The sequence below is a fragment of the Haliotis cracherodii genome, unplaced genomic scaffold (genome assembly GCF_022045235.1).
Source record: "Haliotis cracherodii isolate W230 unplaced genomic scaffold, xgHalCrac1.p SCAF_8, whole genome shotgun sequence".
NCBI lineage: Eukaryota > Metazoa > Mollusca > Gastropoda > Lepetellida > Haliotidae > Haliotis > Haliotis cracherodii.
Genome location: NW_027266341.1, coordinates 11,820,431 through 11,840,371, shown reverse-complemented (window position 1 = coordinate 11,840,371; position 19,941 = coordinate 11,820,431). Strand labels below are relative to the sequence as shown.

The window sequence follows — 19,941 nt, the reverse complement described above, 5'->3', positions numbered from 1 at the left end:
GCAAAAGTCAAATCTTTTGTTCGTACAATGCACAAAATAGGTTGTGAAAAGAAATGTATTCAAACGTAAAGAAACGCATTTGAGAAACACTGTTCGCTTTTTACGTCATTCATTTTGAGCACATTACAGGAACGCAGTCGAAGTGCGTGCGTTTGCCCCTTGTCCATTCTTCATAAGGAACCATTTTAAAACGCACTCGACTTTGAAAGAAAACTTGTTTCGATTAACTGAACTCCAGAGAGGCGAAGCCATTTGGATGATACAGGCCAGATCAACGTCAACTGCAGTGGCGAGGAACTTTGGATGTCATGTGTCTACCGTCACCAGGCAGGTTGCAAGGCATCAACAGACAGATAGTGTCCAACACCGACCTCGTTCTTTTCTCTTTGGTCTAACGTTATCCGTATTTTATAAACAACTTCCGTTTCTTTTGCGTTTAAGTGTGGATAAAAATATTACACGAGTTTGTGTGTCATTCTGGTTTTACGAACTCCATGTAAATGAAATCGGTATGGGTTTTGTAAACTTGGTAGATCCTCTCTTGATATACAACCATGTTGTAGGATCGAAATAACGCATGCAAATAGAAAGAGCAACAATACGGAAAACGAAATAGTTTTATGTGCTTTAGCTTTAAAGTAGAAAACATCCCCTGAAGAGGGGATCGTCCGCTCTTTCTCTAGGCTGCATCCTTCTCACAGATGTAGTAGAAGTCATAATCACTTCCTCCGTCCCCCCACGTGTAAGCATAGTTATATGTTGTAATGAATGCTTTGCAGACCCCATCCATACAGTTTGGTTCCCCTCTCGACCAGTCAGTGAATCCCACCTCAGTGCCGTCAGCCCACGTGTACTTTCCGACTGCATACCTCATCCCCATCCAGAAATAAGCCCCAGTCTTCTGGTCAGGCGGGTAGTCTGTAATTACACATAACTGATCGTAATATATTCATTTTAATAAATATCTTCATGCTCATGTCTAACAGGAGTTCACGTGGTAATGCCTTTCATAATTGCGGTTGATGAAATTAGTTCCACAATTGTTTTAGGCCCAAGTGAGTTGGTGATATGGGATTGACGCTTCTTTCAACAGTCATTTCGTTCGTGTACCGATTGGCAGCTTTTTATACTTTGGTCAAACCCACGAGCGGGGATATTGTACTAACAAATCATAACAAACGATCGTAATCGGAGCCTACATGAGATGCGAACCAAGAATCAGCACATCCTGGTACGGCAACCGGACGCAACTCAGCTTAACGAAATGTAGCACCTTTCGAATACCACAACTCGCGACCTTCGGATTGTTAGCGACATTGCGTGCAGACATGATAGATCACTGAGAGGAGCTTATGCACATTCGATGACCCCTGACATTTCAGAGCATTGTTTCGCCTGTGATGGGAACAAAATAGTACAAATAACGTCATGGGGTATTGTGACGTGTTTGAAAAGTTTGTTGTACTGTATCCTAAGGGTAGGCCATTTTTGTGATGGGAAGGATTGCGAAGGAATGGGGGCATTTTTTAGTTATTTAATTATCTCCCCTCGTCTAAATACACGAAAGTGAGGCTGAATGGTCACGCATTGAACAAATGATACCATAAGCAGACATATCCTCGTGTCATACATGAACAAATGAAAAGACAACTTCGTCAACTTGCATTAGGACATGACGTCCGTACTTACATTCCTTTATTTGAGCCAACAGAAAGTCGTTCTCAGCTTGTGTATTGATAGAGACGAGGTCGGCACCCATGATACGACATCTACTTCTTGCAGAACCCCAGCTGGTTTTATCCAGTTCCAGTATGTAGCAGTGGTCTTCAAATCTCACAAAACCAGTTGAACACAACACTACAAAATAACACTAATGTTCTTTCACATTTTTACAATAAATCGAATTGACATAATTTGAAAAGACAGATAGAGAAACTACAATGCAGAGAAGGAATAGCAAAGTAAGTTACAGAAATGTATACACAGACATCCCCACTGAATGGTGATTAAATGAGACAATGATACATGCATAACTATGCAGGGGGCCGGAATTACATTTCCTCATGCCTACCGTGATATCATTGGTAGCCTCGGGGTTACATGGATGTCAAATGTTGAAGTCAATGTTCAGTACACAACAATATACAACATGCTTTATTGTCACACCACACAACTGCTATACGTCACATTTCACATTGTTTATTTTTTGTTGACATTTGTCCTTTAGGTGTATGTTTACTACGTCATTAAATATATTTGCTTACACACGGCCATCTTGAATTACTGTCCATATGAGTGTTTAAATATTGTATACACAATATATACTTTACCTGGTTTTGCTGTAGTTGTCGTCGTCGTAGTGGTGATGGTGGTGGTGGTGTTTGCGACCGTGATAGGGGTTGCTGTAATAACTGAGCATTGTGAGAGAGCAGCCTCGAGTTTCTGAACGCCCTCATATGAAAAATCCACCTTCTCCTCCATCACACGCTGTCGTGCCTTTTCAACAGCAACCTCATTCTTTAGGAGCTCAAATCGCTTAAACTGAGACTTAAATTCCTCTTTTATTTCTTCCTTTAACTCTTTTATCACATCCGAGCGGACGCGACTTTCGTTCTCTTTTAGCCTCAGAATGCATGAATCTGTGTCGTTTTGTTTGTGTTCTGTGGCATCAAGACTCACGATTAGCATCAAGTAAAAAACTGCAGCTACAGCGTGGAGCTTAGCACTCGTCATCGCGACCACTCTGTGAAGCTGTGGTGTCCAAATGTCAGTTTGATTGTATGCTATTATAAGGAAGAGGAATATCTAATTATAGGAAGTCGTTGATTATTTTAAGTACTTTTAGATGACAGCACTTACCCAGGCCATTACGCTTCGAATGATCAAAGCTTCAGCCGTTTAACGCCTCCTTGAACCAGGCGGGTGGTCTGACATAACACATAACTGATCACAATACACCCATTGTACAAAATATCGCCACGTTCAATTCTAACAGCAGTTCACATGGGCATGACTTTCATAATTGCAGATTATGGAATTAGTGATTTGGTGATGTGTGATTAATGCTTCATTTAACAGTAGTTTCGTTCTAGCACCAATTGAAAGCCTCATAGACGTTGTAATTCCCATGAGCACGGATATGGTACTAATAAATCATTACTAACGATCGTAATCGGGGCGAACATATGATATGAGTTATTTACATATCTCCTCTTTTTCGAAATACACCAAAGGGAGGTTGAAGGGACACGGATTGAACTATGAAACTAGAAGCAGACACATGCTCTTTTAACTCATAGGAACAAATGAAAAGACAACTTCGTCAACTTGCATTAGGACATGACTTCCGTACTTACATTCCTTTATTTGCGCCAACAGAAAGTGGTTCTCAGTTGGTTGGTTGGTTTGTTGTTAAACGCCGCACTCAGCAATATTCCAGCTACATGACGGTGGTCTGTAAATAATCGAGTCTTGACCAGACATTCCAGTGACTGATATCATGAGCATCGATCCACGCAATTGGGATCGATGACATGCATCAACCAAGTCAGTGAGCCTGACCACCCGATCCCGTTACTCGCCTTTTACGACAAGCATAGTCGCCTTTTACGGCAAGCATGTGGTTCTCAGTAATTTAGTTACACAATTAAGAGGCCCTTCGTCTTTAAGGAGATAGTATCATATATATATATTGACTTTAGCTGCTAAGCATTACATAGAACGTGGTTTGAGAAAACAGATTTGGGAACAGTGTAGTTACCTTGCGGTTTAGGGCTGTTCAGGTGATAATAATGATTACAACAATAATGATTACAACAAAAATGATTATGTTACATGTTCTTTGTGGCGAGAACACGGTTTAAGATTTGTGTGGATCTCTCAAACTACAGTGGAGAAAACTGCCCTTTAAGAAAGAACCTGTCAATATGTACTTACACATTATGACATTGCATACATGTTGAATTATTGTCCACCTGAGCATGCATTCCGACGGCATTGGTCTACATATATGCACTGGCATTGCAAACTTTACCTAAACTACCGGGCAAAAGAAAGTTTTCATTTAAAAATAGTTGTATAAAAAGCAAACAAGCTGGTACAGGTTTGAACCCCCGCTGAAAACATTCGCCCAAATGCAACATGACCACAACCACAACGTAGATTTTCGAACGCAGCTTTCCAAATCATGCATTGTTGAAAACGTGCAAAACGTGATTTTGAGACATTGGTCCAAATGCACGTGCGTGATTGTGGCATAAATACCGCCGTTGGACAGAGCAGGCATTCAGTAAGCAAAAACACCAAGAATATGCCCGGACTTACACACGCGCAACGAGACAGAGTAATCGGTATGGCCAATATGGGGACTACTCAACGTCAGATAGCCAGAACCATCAACTGCTCCCAGACCACCATCAGCAAGTTGATAATCCGCTACCACCAGACAGGACAGACTCAAGACCGGCCAAGATCGGGAAGACCGAGAGTGACAACACCGGCCGAAGACCGCTACATCCGGCAGATTCACCTCCGAAACAGATGTGTGACGGCGACGTCAACGGCGGCAACAGCACTAGGGCATGCCATCAGCAGACGAACAGTCCTTCGACGACTTCGTACGGCTGGTACATGAGCCTACCGACCCTTCTGTGGAATGGCCTTGACCCGTCTACACCGCAAACGCAGACTGCAATGGGCACGAACTATACGTCGGTGGCAGCGACGTGACTGGGCGCGAGTGCTCTTTACAGATGAAAGTCAGTTCTGTCTGTTCAGGAACGATGGCACAGTTCGAGATTTTCGACGAAGGGGTGAGCGACTGGCGCCAAACTGCATTAGAGAAGTTCACCCGTTTGGAGGTGGAGGCGTCATGGTATGGGGAGGCATTTGTGGCCAGATTACAACACGGCTGGTTATCATCCGAGGAAACCTGAATGCTCAGCAATGAGACCTGTTGTGGTGCCCTTTATTCAACATCAGCCAAGAGGATTAATTCTGCAACAAGACAACACAAGGCCTCACACCGCCCTAGTTGTTCAAGATTACCTGAACAACGTTAACTTCAACGTATTGCCCTGGCCACCTTGTTCTCCAGACATGAACCCCATTGAACATCTCTGGGATCATCTTGATCGTCAGCTGAGACATGTACCGCCTCCAGCGAACCGACAGGAACTTGAACAGACTCTATTGAACTTATGGAACAGGATTCCTGTTGACGTTATCCACCGACTGACGACGTCAATGAGGAGGCGTGTGTTGGCGTGCATGGATGCCCCGGGTTGTCACACTGGCTATTGATGACGTGTTACCTGACTACTGTGTCATTAATGGGCTCTTCATGCACTTTTGCAATGAACTCTGATTTGTCTAATTTTTAATTTGAACCCCTTGACTCTTTCTTTGTGTATTGCGGAGAATGCAATATCGGCATTACAATGCATTTGCATTCTAATTCATGGAAAATGATTTCTGTTTATAAATTAATCATCATAAATCTCACATATGCCTTTGATTTTGGTTTTTGGTCAAGTGAGGTGGGAGAAAACTTTCTTTTGTCCGGTAGTTTAGTAATGTGGTTGTAGTAGTGTTGTTTGCGACTGTGATATTGGTTGATGTAATCACCGAGAGAGAGCAGCCTCGAGTTTCTTCAGGAGCTTGTATTGAGACTTTAATTCCTCTTTCATCTCTTCCTTCAACTGTTTTATCACTTTCGCGCGAACGTGACATTCGTTCTATTTTACCCTCAGAATTCACGAATCTGTGTCGTTTGGGGATGTTCCATGGCATCAAGGCTCACTGTCAACATCATGTATAATACTTCAGCTTGGAGTTCAGCACTCGTTATCGCAAATACTATATTAAGCTGTGGTGTAACCTTCTGCGCCCTATAGTCTTGTTCAAAGCGTCAGTTTCATTGTCGAATATGGGGGACGATAGAAGTAATGATATGAGATTGTAAATGATATCAAATATTTTTAGATGACAGCTTTATCATCCTGTACTGTCATGACCGGCTGTTCCGCCAGACGTCTCCCCCATAGAACATGCATGGGATGAGATGTATCGAAGCCCACGACAGGTCTAGAAACAGCTCATTTGGGCTGATCTTTGGTTGACATTTGAAACCTCATTCCCCGGGCTGTTTTCCATCATCTAGTGTCTTCAATGTACCTTCGCTGCCTCACTGCAGCAACGCAAATGATGATCACACCTGACGTTGAATTTGTTAAATATATTGTTTCACCACCCCTCTTTTGGGGTGAATCGCTTTGTCAATGAATTTCTTATGATAAAGCAGGGATTAGACGAATGACAAAATATAAGGTTGTTATTTTCAATAACATCAAAATTACAACACTTTATAGGAAGCACGATATACAGTATATATTTCCGCTAGCAAAACGAAGTTGCCAGACATTTAAATGCTTATCGAAAACACCATATTATCTCTTTGGAGACGTTTTCTACAGCGTGGCAACAACACCAATGACTGGCCACTGGTCTGTCGTTAACATTTGGTGTCACATCAAGACAACCATATTTGGTTGTTGCATGTACAAAATCGATACCAGACTGACACATTAACAGTTTGGACAACTCCTGGGTTGAGAACAGTGAGGGGCAGAACCGTACGCAAATGTTTGAGGAGGCACAATATCCGGCTCCAACTTACAGTGATACGCCCAATTTTGCTTTCATGTAACCCTCAGGCACGCATAAATTGTACGCGCTGGAAGTTATATTCGCCTATAAATCTGCCGCTCAGCGCATACAAATCAAGGGCAGATAAGTATGTGTACAAAAGACCCTATTGTTTTTACATTACTTCATATAAAATGGGCTTGCGAAGTGGAAAACGAAGGGTTTGTTTTTAGAGAAAATACACTTATGTCCTCCAGCTGCTGTAATATTTATAAGCGGCACAACCATTTTGAGCTATTGCAAAATCATGATACCAAGAAATGGTAACCCATGTTAACTGTTATTTACCCCGACGTGCGGGTGGCCAAGCGCCACATTCTATCCCGCCTTCTCACATTTACTGGCACTTCAATAACGTTTATAAAGCTAACGATCAGCTTTCACGACTGTTGCGTTGCTGGTGTCACTGATCCTATTGATCTGTAACAAGTAATTATGAACTGAGGGTGATATACTGACCTGGCATCTTATTACATGTGGATGGTACGTAGTAATCAGAAAAACGTTAAATTGTGTGTGATATATAAGGGGTCTTTAAGAAACTGAAACTTAAATAGTAGCAGATGGATTGCCCATCACGTTATCGTATATGTACATTTAATAATTGTATATATCAATAATGACAAATGATGAATGAGAGAGCGTTGATAGAGAGCAGACTTTATAATTAGCAGTGTTTACTACAACTCTGAAGATATATTCAATATCTATGATTCCAAAATTAATATAAGCTTCATTTTATCTTTCAAAACCATGTTGTCAGAAAGGATTATACCCCAGAAATACCATTGGGACTTGGTTCAAGGCAATTTCCATGAATATCAATTTTGCCCTTTTTCTGACATTAAGAAAAAAAATAATACAAGTACATTCAATAAAATAGTATGTAGGATTCTTGAACAGGCTGACTAATTTCATGGCTCACCTTTCCAGCTCAAAAGATAAATCTTAGGGTTAAATTCCTTAAGAGATGGGGTGGCCCAGTGCACAGCACAGCAAAGCGCTTAGCCGACATGCGTCCCCAAGGCGTGCAAAAAACTATGTTTCTAAGTTTGGCGGCACGATACAGTGCTAATAGGTTTCATCAGAGTCAAAACGTTTATAACCTGCATCACTTCGGGCTTTCCTCCCTCGTTATGCTGAAACGAGATGATGTAAGTGAAATAGGTCCGGTATTAAACACAACTCAGAAACCCAAACATTTTAATCTTTAAGTTTTTCGCCGATTTTATGACAAGAGTATTTTGCATCTGAACATCTCGTAACATGTATTTTGCACGAATATCATACCTTTGTAATAATAACCGAATTTGGTACAGTAACTCTTCCCGATCTTATCTTTAAAATCGACTTATTTTGCACAACTGCATGAAACAACATCTATTGTTCTTACAAGGGTTGCGTTAGGAGACCAATGCAAATATACTGAGAGTTTTATTGAAATTCATGTTATGTTAATTTATGTTTCACTGGGTTTTTTTCCCGAATACCGTTGATGACACATACATGTGCATAGCATATTGATAAAATATTTCCTCCTGGAAACTGTTAAAAATGAAAGCATGTTGCAAATATATTACAACTGTCCATACATGTATGTACACCAGTACTACTTACTTTATGGAGGTATTATTGATACCCCGATATTCCTTGCAAAACCTTCACGGTAAAGAGTTAGGTAGATGTGTTCAATAGTGTACTTTGACAGAGAAGTTCATGCTTCATTTTTGATGTAATGAGTCAGAGTGTCACCTTGTCGTAATATGTTGTAGATCAACGGAATGTTAATCACATTATTACACTGTTAACCTTAACTATCACAAGAATGAAATCCAGCCACTGTGAATGAAGGCGTGTCCTCACCCTACCTTTGTCAATTAGTATGAGATTCCCAAAGCCACAGTCAATGATCGTCTCTGCTGGTACCAACCAAAGCGAGCTCGGAGATCGTCAACATCCCGACAAGGCACTGTACCATTAACCAGCACAGCTAACTACGGAGACAGATCTCTCGCCATTACTGTGGCATGGACTTCCGACTTCCCACGTTCAAGAAACATCTAAAACAAGTTCTCTTCTGCAGAACCTTTGACTAGGCACCTTTGAGCAAATGTTGGAACACGGTACTGTATAACTATGAAGTTTGTCATTATTTAGTCATTATTCCATATCTTTGGGGAAGATGAAAAGGATGAGCCCACGAATTCGAATCGCAATGCTATACCATGAAACAATTATCACAAGATTGTGTATGTTTATCATAGAACCAACATATCGTCCAAATTATCATCTTACTCATTACATTTTTTTTATTATCGTTACATTTGACAGAAAATCCGTCGAGAGTGTGTGTGTGTGTGGGTGTGTGTGTGTGTGTGTGTGTGTGCGTGCGTGCGTGCGTGCGCGCGCGACTATGTGTAAGCAGGGACACTAAAGTATACAAAGACATATAGACTCCCTGGTAGAAGTAACAATTCGGAAAATAAAATAAATATTTATATATTATTTGACGTTTTACACATATTGTTGACGTTATATGCCATGATGTAAAGCAAGATGACGATATCACATGCTATCATCAGTGATGACGATTGACATTGTTTGTTTCTCGATTTGGATCAGCATAGAAGAATAAGCATAATGTGTGGATGCTAATGAAACGATCAAACGAGTGTGTGTGTCATTCTGATTTTACGAACACTATGTAAAGGAAATAGGTGGGAGTTTCGTAATTTTGTATTGACATACAACCATGGAATAAAGTATGCAAATAGAAATAACATTACGGAAAACTAAATAGTTTTATTTGCCTTAGCTTTACAGTACAAAACACTCCCTGAAGAGAGGTATCTTCCGTTCCTTTCTCTAGGCCACATCCTTCTCACAGATAGAGTAGAAGTCATAACTACTTCCGGCATCCTCCCACTTGTATGCATAGTCGTATGTTGTAATGAATGCTTTGCAGTTTCCATCCATACAGTTTGGTTCCCCTGCCGAAAGCCAGTCAGTGAAGCCAACCTCAGTGCCATCAGCCCACGTGTACTTTCCGCCAACATACATCATTCCCATCCAGAAATAAGCATCAGTCTTCTGGTCAGGCGGAAAGTCTGAAATTACACATAACTGATCTCAACATATTCTTTTTACAAATATATAAAAGCTCCTTCGATCGACGTTCAAGTCTAACAGCGGTTCAAGTGGTAATGCCTTTCATAATTGCAGTTGATGAAATAAGTTGCCCTATTGTTTCAGGCACAAGTGAGTTAGTGATATGGGATAAACGCTTCTTTCAACACTAATTTCGTTCTCGTACCGATTGGCAGCTTCTTAACCTTTGGTGAAACCCACGAGCGCGGATATGGTACTAACAAATCATAACTAATGATCGCCAACATGAGCTTCGAACCCAGGATCAGCACATCCTAACACAGCAACTGGACGCAACTCATTTTAATGAATTGAGCCAACTTAGACAACTAGGCCACCTGTTTGTCTTCTAAGTCCCAGAAAATGTCCAGCATTTAATTTTAGAGATAGGAAGGATTTAGAAGGTATTGGGGCATTTTGGATTGAACTGTGAAAACATAAGACGACATATGGTCTGGCCATATAGAGGAACAAATGAAAACACAACTTAGTCAACTTGCATTAGGACATGACGTCCGTACTTACATCCCTTTATTTGAGCCAACAGAAAGTCGTTCTCAGCTTGTGTATTGATAGAGACGAGGTCGGCACCCAAGATACGACATCTGCTTCTTGCAGAAGCCCAGCTGGTTTTATCCAGTTCCAGTATGTAGCAGTGGTCTTCAAATCTCACAAAACCAGCTGCGCACAAATCTACAAAATGAAATTAATTTTCTGTCACATTTCCAAAATAAATGGGATTAACATAATTAGAGAAGACAGATGGAGAAGCAACAGGATAGAGAAGGAATAGCGAAGTAAATTTCAGAAAGTAAATTTCAGACATGTTTAAACAGACATTCCCTCTGCATGTTAATTAAATGACACAATGGTGCATATATAACTGACTGTGCATAGGGCCACGACTGTACTTCATCATGATTACCCTGATACTATTGGCTCTCGCAGTGGTACCTAAAAGTCAAAATTTGAAGTAATTACAAATATCACAATACACAACAAAATATAACATGTCTTGTTGTCACATCATACAATTACTAAATATCAAATTTCACATTGTTTAATTTTTGTGTACATTTGTCCTTTAATGTCAAGGTGAACAGAAGCCTTAAGACATTTGCTAACACACGACCATCTTGAATTATTGTTCCATATGTGCGCTTAATTATAGGTTGGTTGGTTGCTTTGTTGTTTAACGCGCACTCAGCAATATTCCAGCCATATGACGGCGGTCTGTATATAATAGAGTCTGGACCAGACAATCCAGTGATTAATATCATGAGCATCGATCCACGCAATTGGGATCGATGACATGCATCATCCAAGTCAGCGAGCCTGACCACCCGATCCCGTTAGTGGCCCCCGGATCTTCACGGGTCGCTTAATTATTGTATACACAATATGTAATTTACCTGGTTTTGCTGTAGTTGTCGTCGTCGTAGTGGAGGTGGTGGTGTTTGTGACTGTGATAGGAGTTGCTGTAATCACTGAGCATTGTGAGAGAGCAGCCTCGAGTTTCTGAACGCCCTCATATGAAAAATCCACCTTCTCCTCCATCACACGCTGTCGTGCCTTTTCAACAGCAACCTCATTCTTTAGGAGCTCAAATCGCTTAAACTGAGACTTAAATTCCTCTTTTATTTCTTCCTTTAACTCTTTTATCACATCCGAGCGGACGCGACTTTCGTTCTCTTTTAGCCTCAGAATGCATGAATCTGTGTCGTTTTGTTTGTGTTCTGTGGCATCAAGGCTCGCTATCAACATCAAGTATAAAACAACGGCTGCAGAGTGGAGCTTAGCACTCGTCATGGCGACCACTCTATAAAGCTGTGGTGTCCAAATGTCAGTTTGATTGTATGCTTTTATACGGGAGGGTTATATCTAATTACAGGAAGTCGTTTATTATGTAAGTAATTTTATATGACAGCATTCACCCAGGTCATTATTGTTGGCAATATACAGTGTTTCGCAGTTGGCCATTTAATGGCGTTAAATATCACATGAATATTGTAATTCTTTTAAATGGAAGGACACAAACACGTTACCCTGCTACGTTTCGAATGTACATAGCGTCAACTATTTAACGCCGCTTTGAACAGTATTCCAGTTTTATCTCAGCATGGCCAGTTGGGTAGTCTTTAACTGATCACAACATATCCATTTTAAAAATATCTTCATGTTTCTTTTATAGACGCTCAAGTCTAACAGCAGTTCACAATGGGAATGACCTTCGTAAGTGTAGATTATGGAACTAATGAGTTGGTGATAAGCGATTTACGCCTACATTAACAGTAACTTTGTTACAGAACCAATTGAAGCTTCTTAGACGTTATGAAACCAATGAGCGCGGATATAGTACTAACAAGTCACAACTAACGATTAAAATGTGACTCAAGTTCTTCTCTTATTCGAAATACAAACAAAAAAGGCTGAAAGGTCACGGACTGAACTGTGAAACCATAAGCAGACATATGGTCTGGCCATACAGAGGGACACATGAAAAGACAGCTTCGTCAACATGCATAAGGACATGACGTCCGTACTTACATTCCAATATTTTCGCCATCAGAAAGTCGTTCTCAGCTTCTGTATTGATAGACACGAGCTCGGCACTCAACTTCTTGCAGAGCCCCAGTTTTGGGTTTTATCCAGTTCTAGTATGTAGCAGTGGTCTTCAAATCTCACGAAATCAGCACTACTAAATGAAGCTATTTTTATTTCACCTTACCTTTCACAATAAATCGGATTGACATGATAAGAGTTAGAGTAAGAGAGTGAGTATGGGTTATAAGCCACTTTGGGCAATATTCCAGCAATATCCCAGCGGGGGACATCAGAAATTGGCTTCACACTTTGTACCCGATCACCGCCATACTTAGAGAAGATATATAGAGAAGCTACACGGTAGAGAAGGAATAGCAAATACATTTCAGTAATATATACACCGACATCCAACTGAATATTAAATAAATGACACAATGATACATGCAGAACTATGCAGAGGGCCAGAATTACGCTTTGTCGTTCGTTCGAGGTAGGACCCCACACTCGCAATAATTTGCATGATGGCATGCCGATTTAGCCTATATCTGGATATAAGCTGCGTGTCATCTAGCGTGTCCAGCTGACTCCTGTCACGGAATATGTTCTTCCCGGAATGTGTTGGGGGTGGATTGCTTTTCTCTATCGAGAAGTCCGAGCAATAGGTAGGACGCCATGATGGATACCTAAGACAGGGTTACGACAGGTCAGACCCTGTCTTAATTTTTGTCTTAAACTTAAGAAAACTTAGCGCTTAGACAGCTTCGAGAATAGACTTAGCTAAGACGTTTTTCGTTATGACACATTTACGCCAATCGTAGCGCTAAGACAGCTTCGTGAAAAGACCGCCAGAATTATACTTCATCAAGACTTCCGTGATATCATAGGGAGTCGCAGCGGTACATGAAGTTGATGCTGCATACACAACCAAACATACCACAATTACTACATATCAAATTTCACATTGTTTAATTGTTGTGTATATTCGTCTTTAAATGACATCTTAATGACATTAATGTTACTTACTTACACACGACCATCTTATTGTCCATTTGGGGCGGTCGGGTAGCCTAGTGGTTAAAACGTTCGCTCGTCACGCTGAAGACCCGGGTTCGATTCCCGACATGGGTACTATGTGTGAAGCCCATTTGTGGTGTCCCCCGCCGTGATATTGCTGGAATATTGCTAAAAGCGGAGTAAAACCATACTCACTCACTCACTCACTATTGTCCATTTGGGCATTTCGAGGGCATTGTGTTTAAATGTTGCACACACAATATGTACCTGTTGTGTCGTTTTGTTGATGTTCTACTGCATCAAGGCTCACTATCACCATCTAGTGTAAAACTATAACTACAGTGTGGACCTGAACACTCGTCAAGGCGACTACCCCGTGAAGCTGTGGTTTGGGTATAGAGATGCAATAGCCTGGGTCGAAATGTCATTACCGTGGGCAAAATACAGTGTGTCATTTGGGCCCAATTTACCCCGTTGTGACTTGGGAATAGCGTGATTGTTTTAAATGGTATAACACAAAACACTTCCCCTGGTGCGCTTGGAATGTTCACAGCCAAGTGTGTTACGTATAATGGTGCATTTATTTTTCATCGGTTAACATATTTACGCCCAATGAAAATAGCTTTACGCATAAAACCACCACCTTTACTCGTAAAAAATCGCTGTACGCGTAAAATAACTAGCTTTACATGTAAACAACTAACTTCACATGTACAAGGCAGCTTTACGCGTAAAACTTGCGTTACGCATTAACTGAACATGAATTTCCTATTGGTCAGTGTTTATGAGTGAAGTATTTCGTTTTACCGTAACTTTACCATCTTCTGACCCTATTCGCTGACCAAAAGCTAACGATTCTAGCGTCAATCTCACTAAAATCAGATCTAAGTTCTCGCTGCCGCTAAACAAAGATCTGAGGACATCCCATTACGGGTCACGTCAGAGCGACCTTTCGCGAACTTTGACCGACCACTGAAACGAAGAACAAGAAGTCGACATCATCCAATTAGAAAGCAGCTTTCTCGAGCTTAATGGCACTTGTTTCAACCGGGCGACTTCCATTTCAGACTACGCTTGAAAATTATCTTGACACAGTTGTCGATTAAAATTTTGAAAACTGAACAAAAGAACAATCCGGAATGTCTAATATGTGGTTACGATTGTATTGCAGTGCTTCCCACGTACTGTGCAACGCCTCCTCTGTTCAAATGTTTCTCCTACAGAAGCGAGAGACAGGCGACAATTTTGACGGAATCAGTCGTACGGGCCGAAACTGTCGTACGGAATACCCCGTTTTAACGTTTTCGAGGTTGCATGTTTAGAAAACACATTCCGACTGCCACTTTCATGATCTGGTAAGTGACGCTTTGATTGGTCGTATGAAAGGTCGTTCTGACGTGACCCATAATGGGATGTCCTCAGATCTTTGTTTAGCGATAGCAAGAACTAAGATTTGATTTTAATGAGATTGTTCTAGCGTTCGATCTGAAGATACATCTGTAAGGAAGTACCCTACTGTTTAATTCAGGTTTACCAAAGAAAACCAACCGAGATCAACCAAACTATGGAATATATGGATTCCCAAGTTGTCAACGCTACCATTTGCCACGGTGTGGCCTAAGCTCACCTTCGTCCCTCGGGCCAGGTGAGCTAACAAGGCAAACTTTACGGTTACTGTGTACATTAACACACAGTTTATTTGCTCTCTGATGTTATTTTCGCTAGGCCTGTGTTATGTATTTGCCATCAATAAATCTAACAATTAAGTAACACATTGAATTGGAATTGTGTATGCCTTTTCAGGTTTCCCATAATCCCAAAACTCAATTATGGTTTTCACTCTTTGTGTACGAACTCGGATCATCGTGGGCGTCAATGAAGTCCTTAAACATTTAGTGGATGTGATTATGTTTAGTCATGACCGTCAACGAGGACAATTGCCATGTAAATGGTTATGTCCGTTCTTTCCGGTTAATGTAAGTGCCCTTTAATGACAAAAATCTTTAAAATATTTTTTTGACAGGAATTGTTTAAGCCCATGCTCGTTCCCGCTTTTGGGTTGTTTTTTTGTTCACTACCTGTAAGCATGACAACTTGTGTTTGTCTCATTTTAATGTCCATGTGTGGTGTGTTTGTGTGTGCGCATTTCTGCGTCTGAATTCGCTGTCCATGTTGTTCCACGTGCGAGTGCATGTGGTACTATTGTTTTCATTGTCATTCACCCACTCTTGTCTTTGGCTAACAGAGTATTTCTATGTGCTAAATAAACACTGCCTGTTACACCTATATATCTGTTCAGATGGGTCACACTTGAAGACAAGCGTCCATTGGTAGTGAGTGAGGAGGTTTTAACACTGCCACATCACCAAAATCACCCATTCTGTAGACATTACAGTGGCATGTCACACGCACATTACGATAGGTGGTTAAGGCGATTTGTAACCAGAAAGACGTACACCCGTGTGAATATCCAGAAGACATGTATGTGTGAAGCAGGGAGCTTCACCGCATGTGTTACCGACACATTGACATTCAATATACCAAAGACCCGTGAAGATTCCGGGGTAAAATAGGTCTTCAGCAACCCATGCTTGCCGTAAATGGTGACTATGCTTGTCGTAAAAGGCGACTAACGGGATCGGGTGGTCAGGCTCGCTGACTTGGTTGATGCATGTCATCGATCCCAATTGCGTGGATCGATGCTCATGATATCAATCACTGGATTGTCTGTTCCAGACTCGATTATTTACAGACCGCCGTCATATAGCTGGAATATTGCTGAGCGCGGCGTTAAACAACAAACAAACAACAACAATATACCAAAAGACCGGCCAATTACTTTGTTTGATTGTTTAACGCAGCACTCCATCAATATGCGAACAGCCTGTAAATAATACAGTCTGGACCAGACAATCAAGTGTTTGACACCATGAACATCGGTCCACAAATTTGGGATACGATGACACGCATTAGCGAGCCTGACCACCCGATCCCGTTAGACGCCTCTTACGACAAGCATGGTTTGCTGAAGCCCATTTCTAACCCGGATCTTCATGGGTCCTTTATCTGCTGCCTTTGAAAGTGATACTCGCTGAGTTCTTTCCTATCATTCATGAAATCATTCTACAGACACAGGAGAACAGTTCATAACATGTGCCGATCAAGGTGTAGTCACCATGTAGGTCTAGCACATGGCTTCATTTTACAACGTGATATGTGTGCATGTGGTGTATTATCTGCGTCCCACGATGAAGATGGCAAACGAGATCTAGATTCACTGATGAAAACAATTTGTGATCAGATCCCTGCTCCACACGTTTACGCCACACTCTTCGGACTTGCTTTCGGACGGCACTCGGAGCAGGAAAACGTGACAACACCGCACATGTCATATATGACATAAAAACTAAGACACTGGACGTTTCCGTCAACAACGATACTCGTCGAAATATCAACAACACTTAAAATTCAATTTCTTTTTCTTTAGCTTTAAGCACAAAACACCCACTGAAGAGAAGAACCTTCCTCTGGGACGCATCCCTCTAATAGATTTGCCACAGCTCTTAGTACAATATACACATCCCTTTCCATGGCCACAAGAAATCTGTGCGACAAGCATAGTCGATTGTCCGATTCCGACTGCATCTTGAGCATGTGTTTATGATTTACTATAAAGGAACCTTCTGCTCCTTCTCTAGGCTGCATCCTTCTCACAAATAGAAAAGTGTACATACTTCTTTTGTCCACCACTCCACTTGTAGGTTGAACGATACGTTGTAATATATGCCTTACACGGTTCGCCCTCACAGGAAGGTAACGGCGATGGAATCCAGTCAGTGAAGCCCACCTCAGTGCCATCAGCCCACATGTTCTTTCCGCCTACATAGATCATCCCAAGCCAGAACATAAATCCTCCGGTTCCCGGGGGAAAATCTGGAATTACGAACGACTGGTAACGGATATGGTAATTACAAGGCTCGGTGCCAATCGGAAATTCGAACTAATGGTCACCGTATCCTACAGCCACATCAGCACATCGAACTGTGGTGCCTTTAGACAACTGGACCATGTGTAACCCTAGGGGGTTAATGATTGAACAAAGTTTTGAGGGAAATCGTTCAAGTGTAGACAACATGTCCAACGTTTTTAAAGCTTTACGAAATACTGATAAAACAACCATTGACTAAGAATCAAGTGACTCTCTCCGGAAAATGGTGGATTAAAAATTATTGATGCAGTCGAAAAGATTCATTTAAATGACTGTAAGAAGTTTCTTGGTGATAAAACCTTGCACTCCCAATGTTATCGTCTACGGTAAATGTGGACGATGCCCACTGTACATAGACGCTCATATAAAGGCTTTTAAAATGGTTTCAATTACTAAAGATGCTAAATTAAAGATTTCCAAAGACATGTAACAATAGCTTGTTACACTACGACCATCAGGGTAAATCTAATTGATGGGGATAGGCTATTTGACTATTAATTAAAGATGTCAGAGCAAGGATATACCTAAAGCTCAGGTGAAACTTCTTCACCGAAATTGCCTTGTTTTGATTTGACAATCCAGGCAGAAATTCCTATTTCTACTTTTAAGCATGCAGAAACAGATTAGCAGGGAGGGGTGCACAACTAGTGCCAAAAAGGCTGTTTATCTCTTGCCCATTCCTTTTTCTTTCAATAATCTCATCTTGACGCAAAGAAGGCCAAAAACTCACGGTGACGGTGAACAGTTGAAATATGTTAGTACGAGCGACACAATCGTGGATTCCAATTATGCCAAAAGTATGCGTTCATATTTGTTACGCTTGTATTATAACGCCGCACTTAACAATACACCAGTTATATGGCGGTGATCTGTAAATAATCTAGGATGGACCAGACAATCCAGTGATTGCATCATGCACAACAACCTACGCATTTCGAGTCGATGGCATGCATCAACCTAGTCAGCAAGCTATACAACTCGATCCCAGTAGACGCTTCTCACAAATCAAACTCGATTCTACATGTGTTAATGAATCACTATCAATTTTGAAGTATTCATATTTTGTTGGTAGATTTATTGTCTTTTGAGAAGCATTCAGTACACAGAAGCTTCATTCGATACATGATAAATTGAAACACCACTACGTGCATTATGTCTTGGACCCGTGAAGATCCGGGGTAGAATAGGTCTTCAGCAACCCATGCTTGTCGTAAGAGGCGACTAACAGGATCGGGTGGTCAGACTCGCTGGTTTGATGCATGTCATCGTATCCCATGGACCGATGCTCACGAAGTCAATCACCTCATCTTCTGGTCGAGACTCGATTACTTACAGACCACCGTCATATAGCTGGAATATTGCTGAGTGCGGCGTTAAACAACATACAAATCAAACCATTATGTCTTGATGCCAGTACTTACGTTTCTTTATTGTTGAGACCAGAAAGTCGTTCTCAGCTTGTGTATTGATGGAGACGAGGTCGGCACCCATGACACGACATGTAGTTCTTGCAGAAGTCCAGTCGAATTCTTCCAGTTCCAGTAAGTAGCAGTGGTCTTCAAATCTCACAAACCCACCTGGACACGACACTACGGAACGAAATAATATGTAACTTCTTATTGAGAGGCAGAGAAATATATAATATGTGCCATCTGAAACACGGCATAAGGGGGTTGCTTTTCATTGTTCACTGCCAATACAAGACTAACCTGGTTTTGCTGAAGTGTTTGTCATCGTGGACTTCCCTATCAGACATGTCGTAGAAGTTGCAGCAACAAGCACGGTGCACTGCAAGAGAGCAGCCTCGAGAACTCGAACCTCATTTGACAAATCCACTTCCTCGTGTCGTTGTGCCCTCTTTTTCTTTGAGAGTTGAAATCGCTTGAACTGCGACTTCACTTCGTCTTTCATGTCTTCCTTCATCTCTCTTGCCACTTCGACGCGAACGCGACTTTCGTTTTCTTTTATTCTTAGCATGCAGGAATCTGTGTCATTATGTTTTTGTTCTACCATATCAAGGCCCGTTATTAACATCAAGTAAAACACGGTAGCTACCGCGCGGAGCTTAGCAATCGTCATCGTGACTTGTTTAAACTGAAGTGCTAACAACCTACAGTCAATAGCCATGTTCAATGTGTAAGAAAAAGGGGGCGATAGAACTAATGACAGGAAGCAGTAAATTGCCTAAAGTAGTTTCATCTGTCACATTGAACTATTAAACTTTGACGCCAGAGAACAACTAGTCTCGATCATTTGCGGAAACACAGATTCCATTGGGTATAAAAGTCAAAACAGCAGTGAAAACCCTATAAATAAACTACTGACAACCGGTGCTGACACCAGGCGACGTACGATACCTGTACCACATATTGAATGCAAAGCGTTTTAACTATTGTTAATTAGACATTGGCTGCACATGAGGTACAGAGAGAAGCCATTCATCAATCATTCCTAATTTTATCCCTGTATCTTTGACAATATCTGTTTTCATGGATTTCCTGCAAAAAACGAAACTTAACACAATCAGTTAATGTGATAATTGT

The 19,941-nt window shown here is 41.2% G+C and overlaps 3 protein-coding genes across 3 annotated transcripts; all 3 read right to left on the bottom strand.

Moving 5' to 3' along the window:
* Positions 1-679: 679 nt before the first annotated feature.
* LOC139449772 (C-type lectin domain family 4 member M-like) lies at positions 680-2,750 on the bottom strand. The gene is made up of 3 exons (XM_071231302.1): positions 2,331-2,750; positions 1,690-1,857; positions 680-918 (listed from the first exon to the last, which is right to left on the bottom strand). Exons 1-3 carry the CDS (start codon positions 2,731-2,733, stop codon positions 680-682), a joined length of 810 nt encoding a protein of 269 aa, XP_071087403.1. The 5' UTR covers positions 2,734-2,750.
* A 6,742-nt stretch (positions 2,751-9,492) lies between these two features.
* LOC139449773 (type-2 ice-structuring protein-like) lies at positions 9,493-11,676 on the bottom strand. The gene is made up of 3 exons (XM_071231303.1): positions 11,265-11,676; positions 10,378-10,545; positions 9,493-9,812 (listed from the first exon to the last, which is right to left on the bottom strand). The coding sequence occupies exons 1-3, from the start codon at positions 11,659-11,661 to the stop codon at positions 9,571-9,573; spliced, it is 807 nt and encodes a 268-aa protein (XP_071087404.1). The 5' UTR covers positions 11,662-11,676; the 3' UTR covers positions 9,493-9,570.
* A 5,241-nt stretch (positions 11,677-16,917) lies between these two features.
* Positions 16,918-19,525, bottom strand: LOC139449771 (low affinity immunoglobulin epsilon Fc receptor-like). Its single transcript, XM_071231301.1, has 3 exons — positions 19,108-19,525; positions 18,820-18,987; positions 16,918-17,343 (listed from the first exon to the last, which is right to left on the bottom strand). The coding sequence occupies exons 1-3, from the start codon at positions 19,523-19,525 to the stop codon at positions 17,105-17,107; spliced, it is 825 nt and encodes a 274-aa protein (XP_071087402.1). The 3' UTR covers positions 16,918-17,104.
* Between the last annotated feature and the right edge of the window lie 416 nt (positions 19,526-19,941).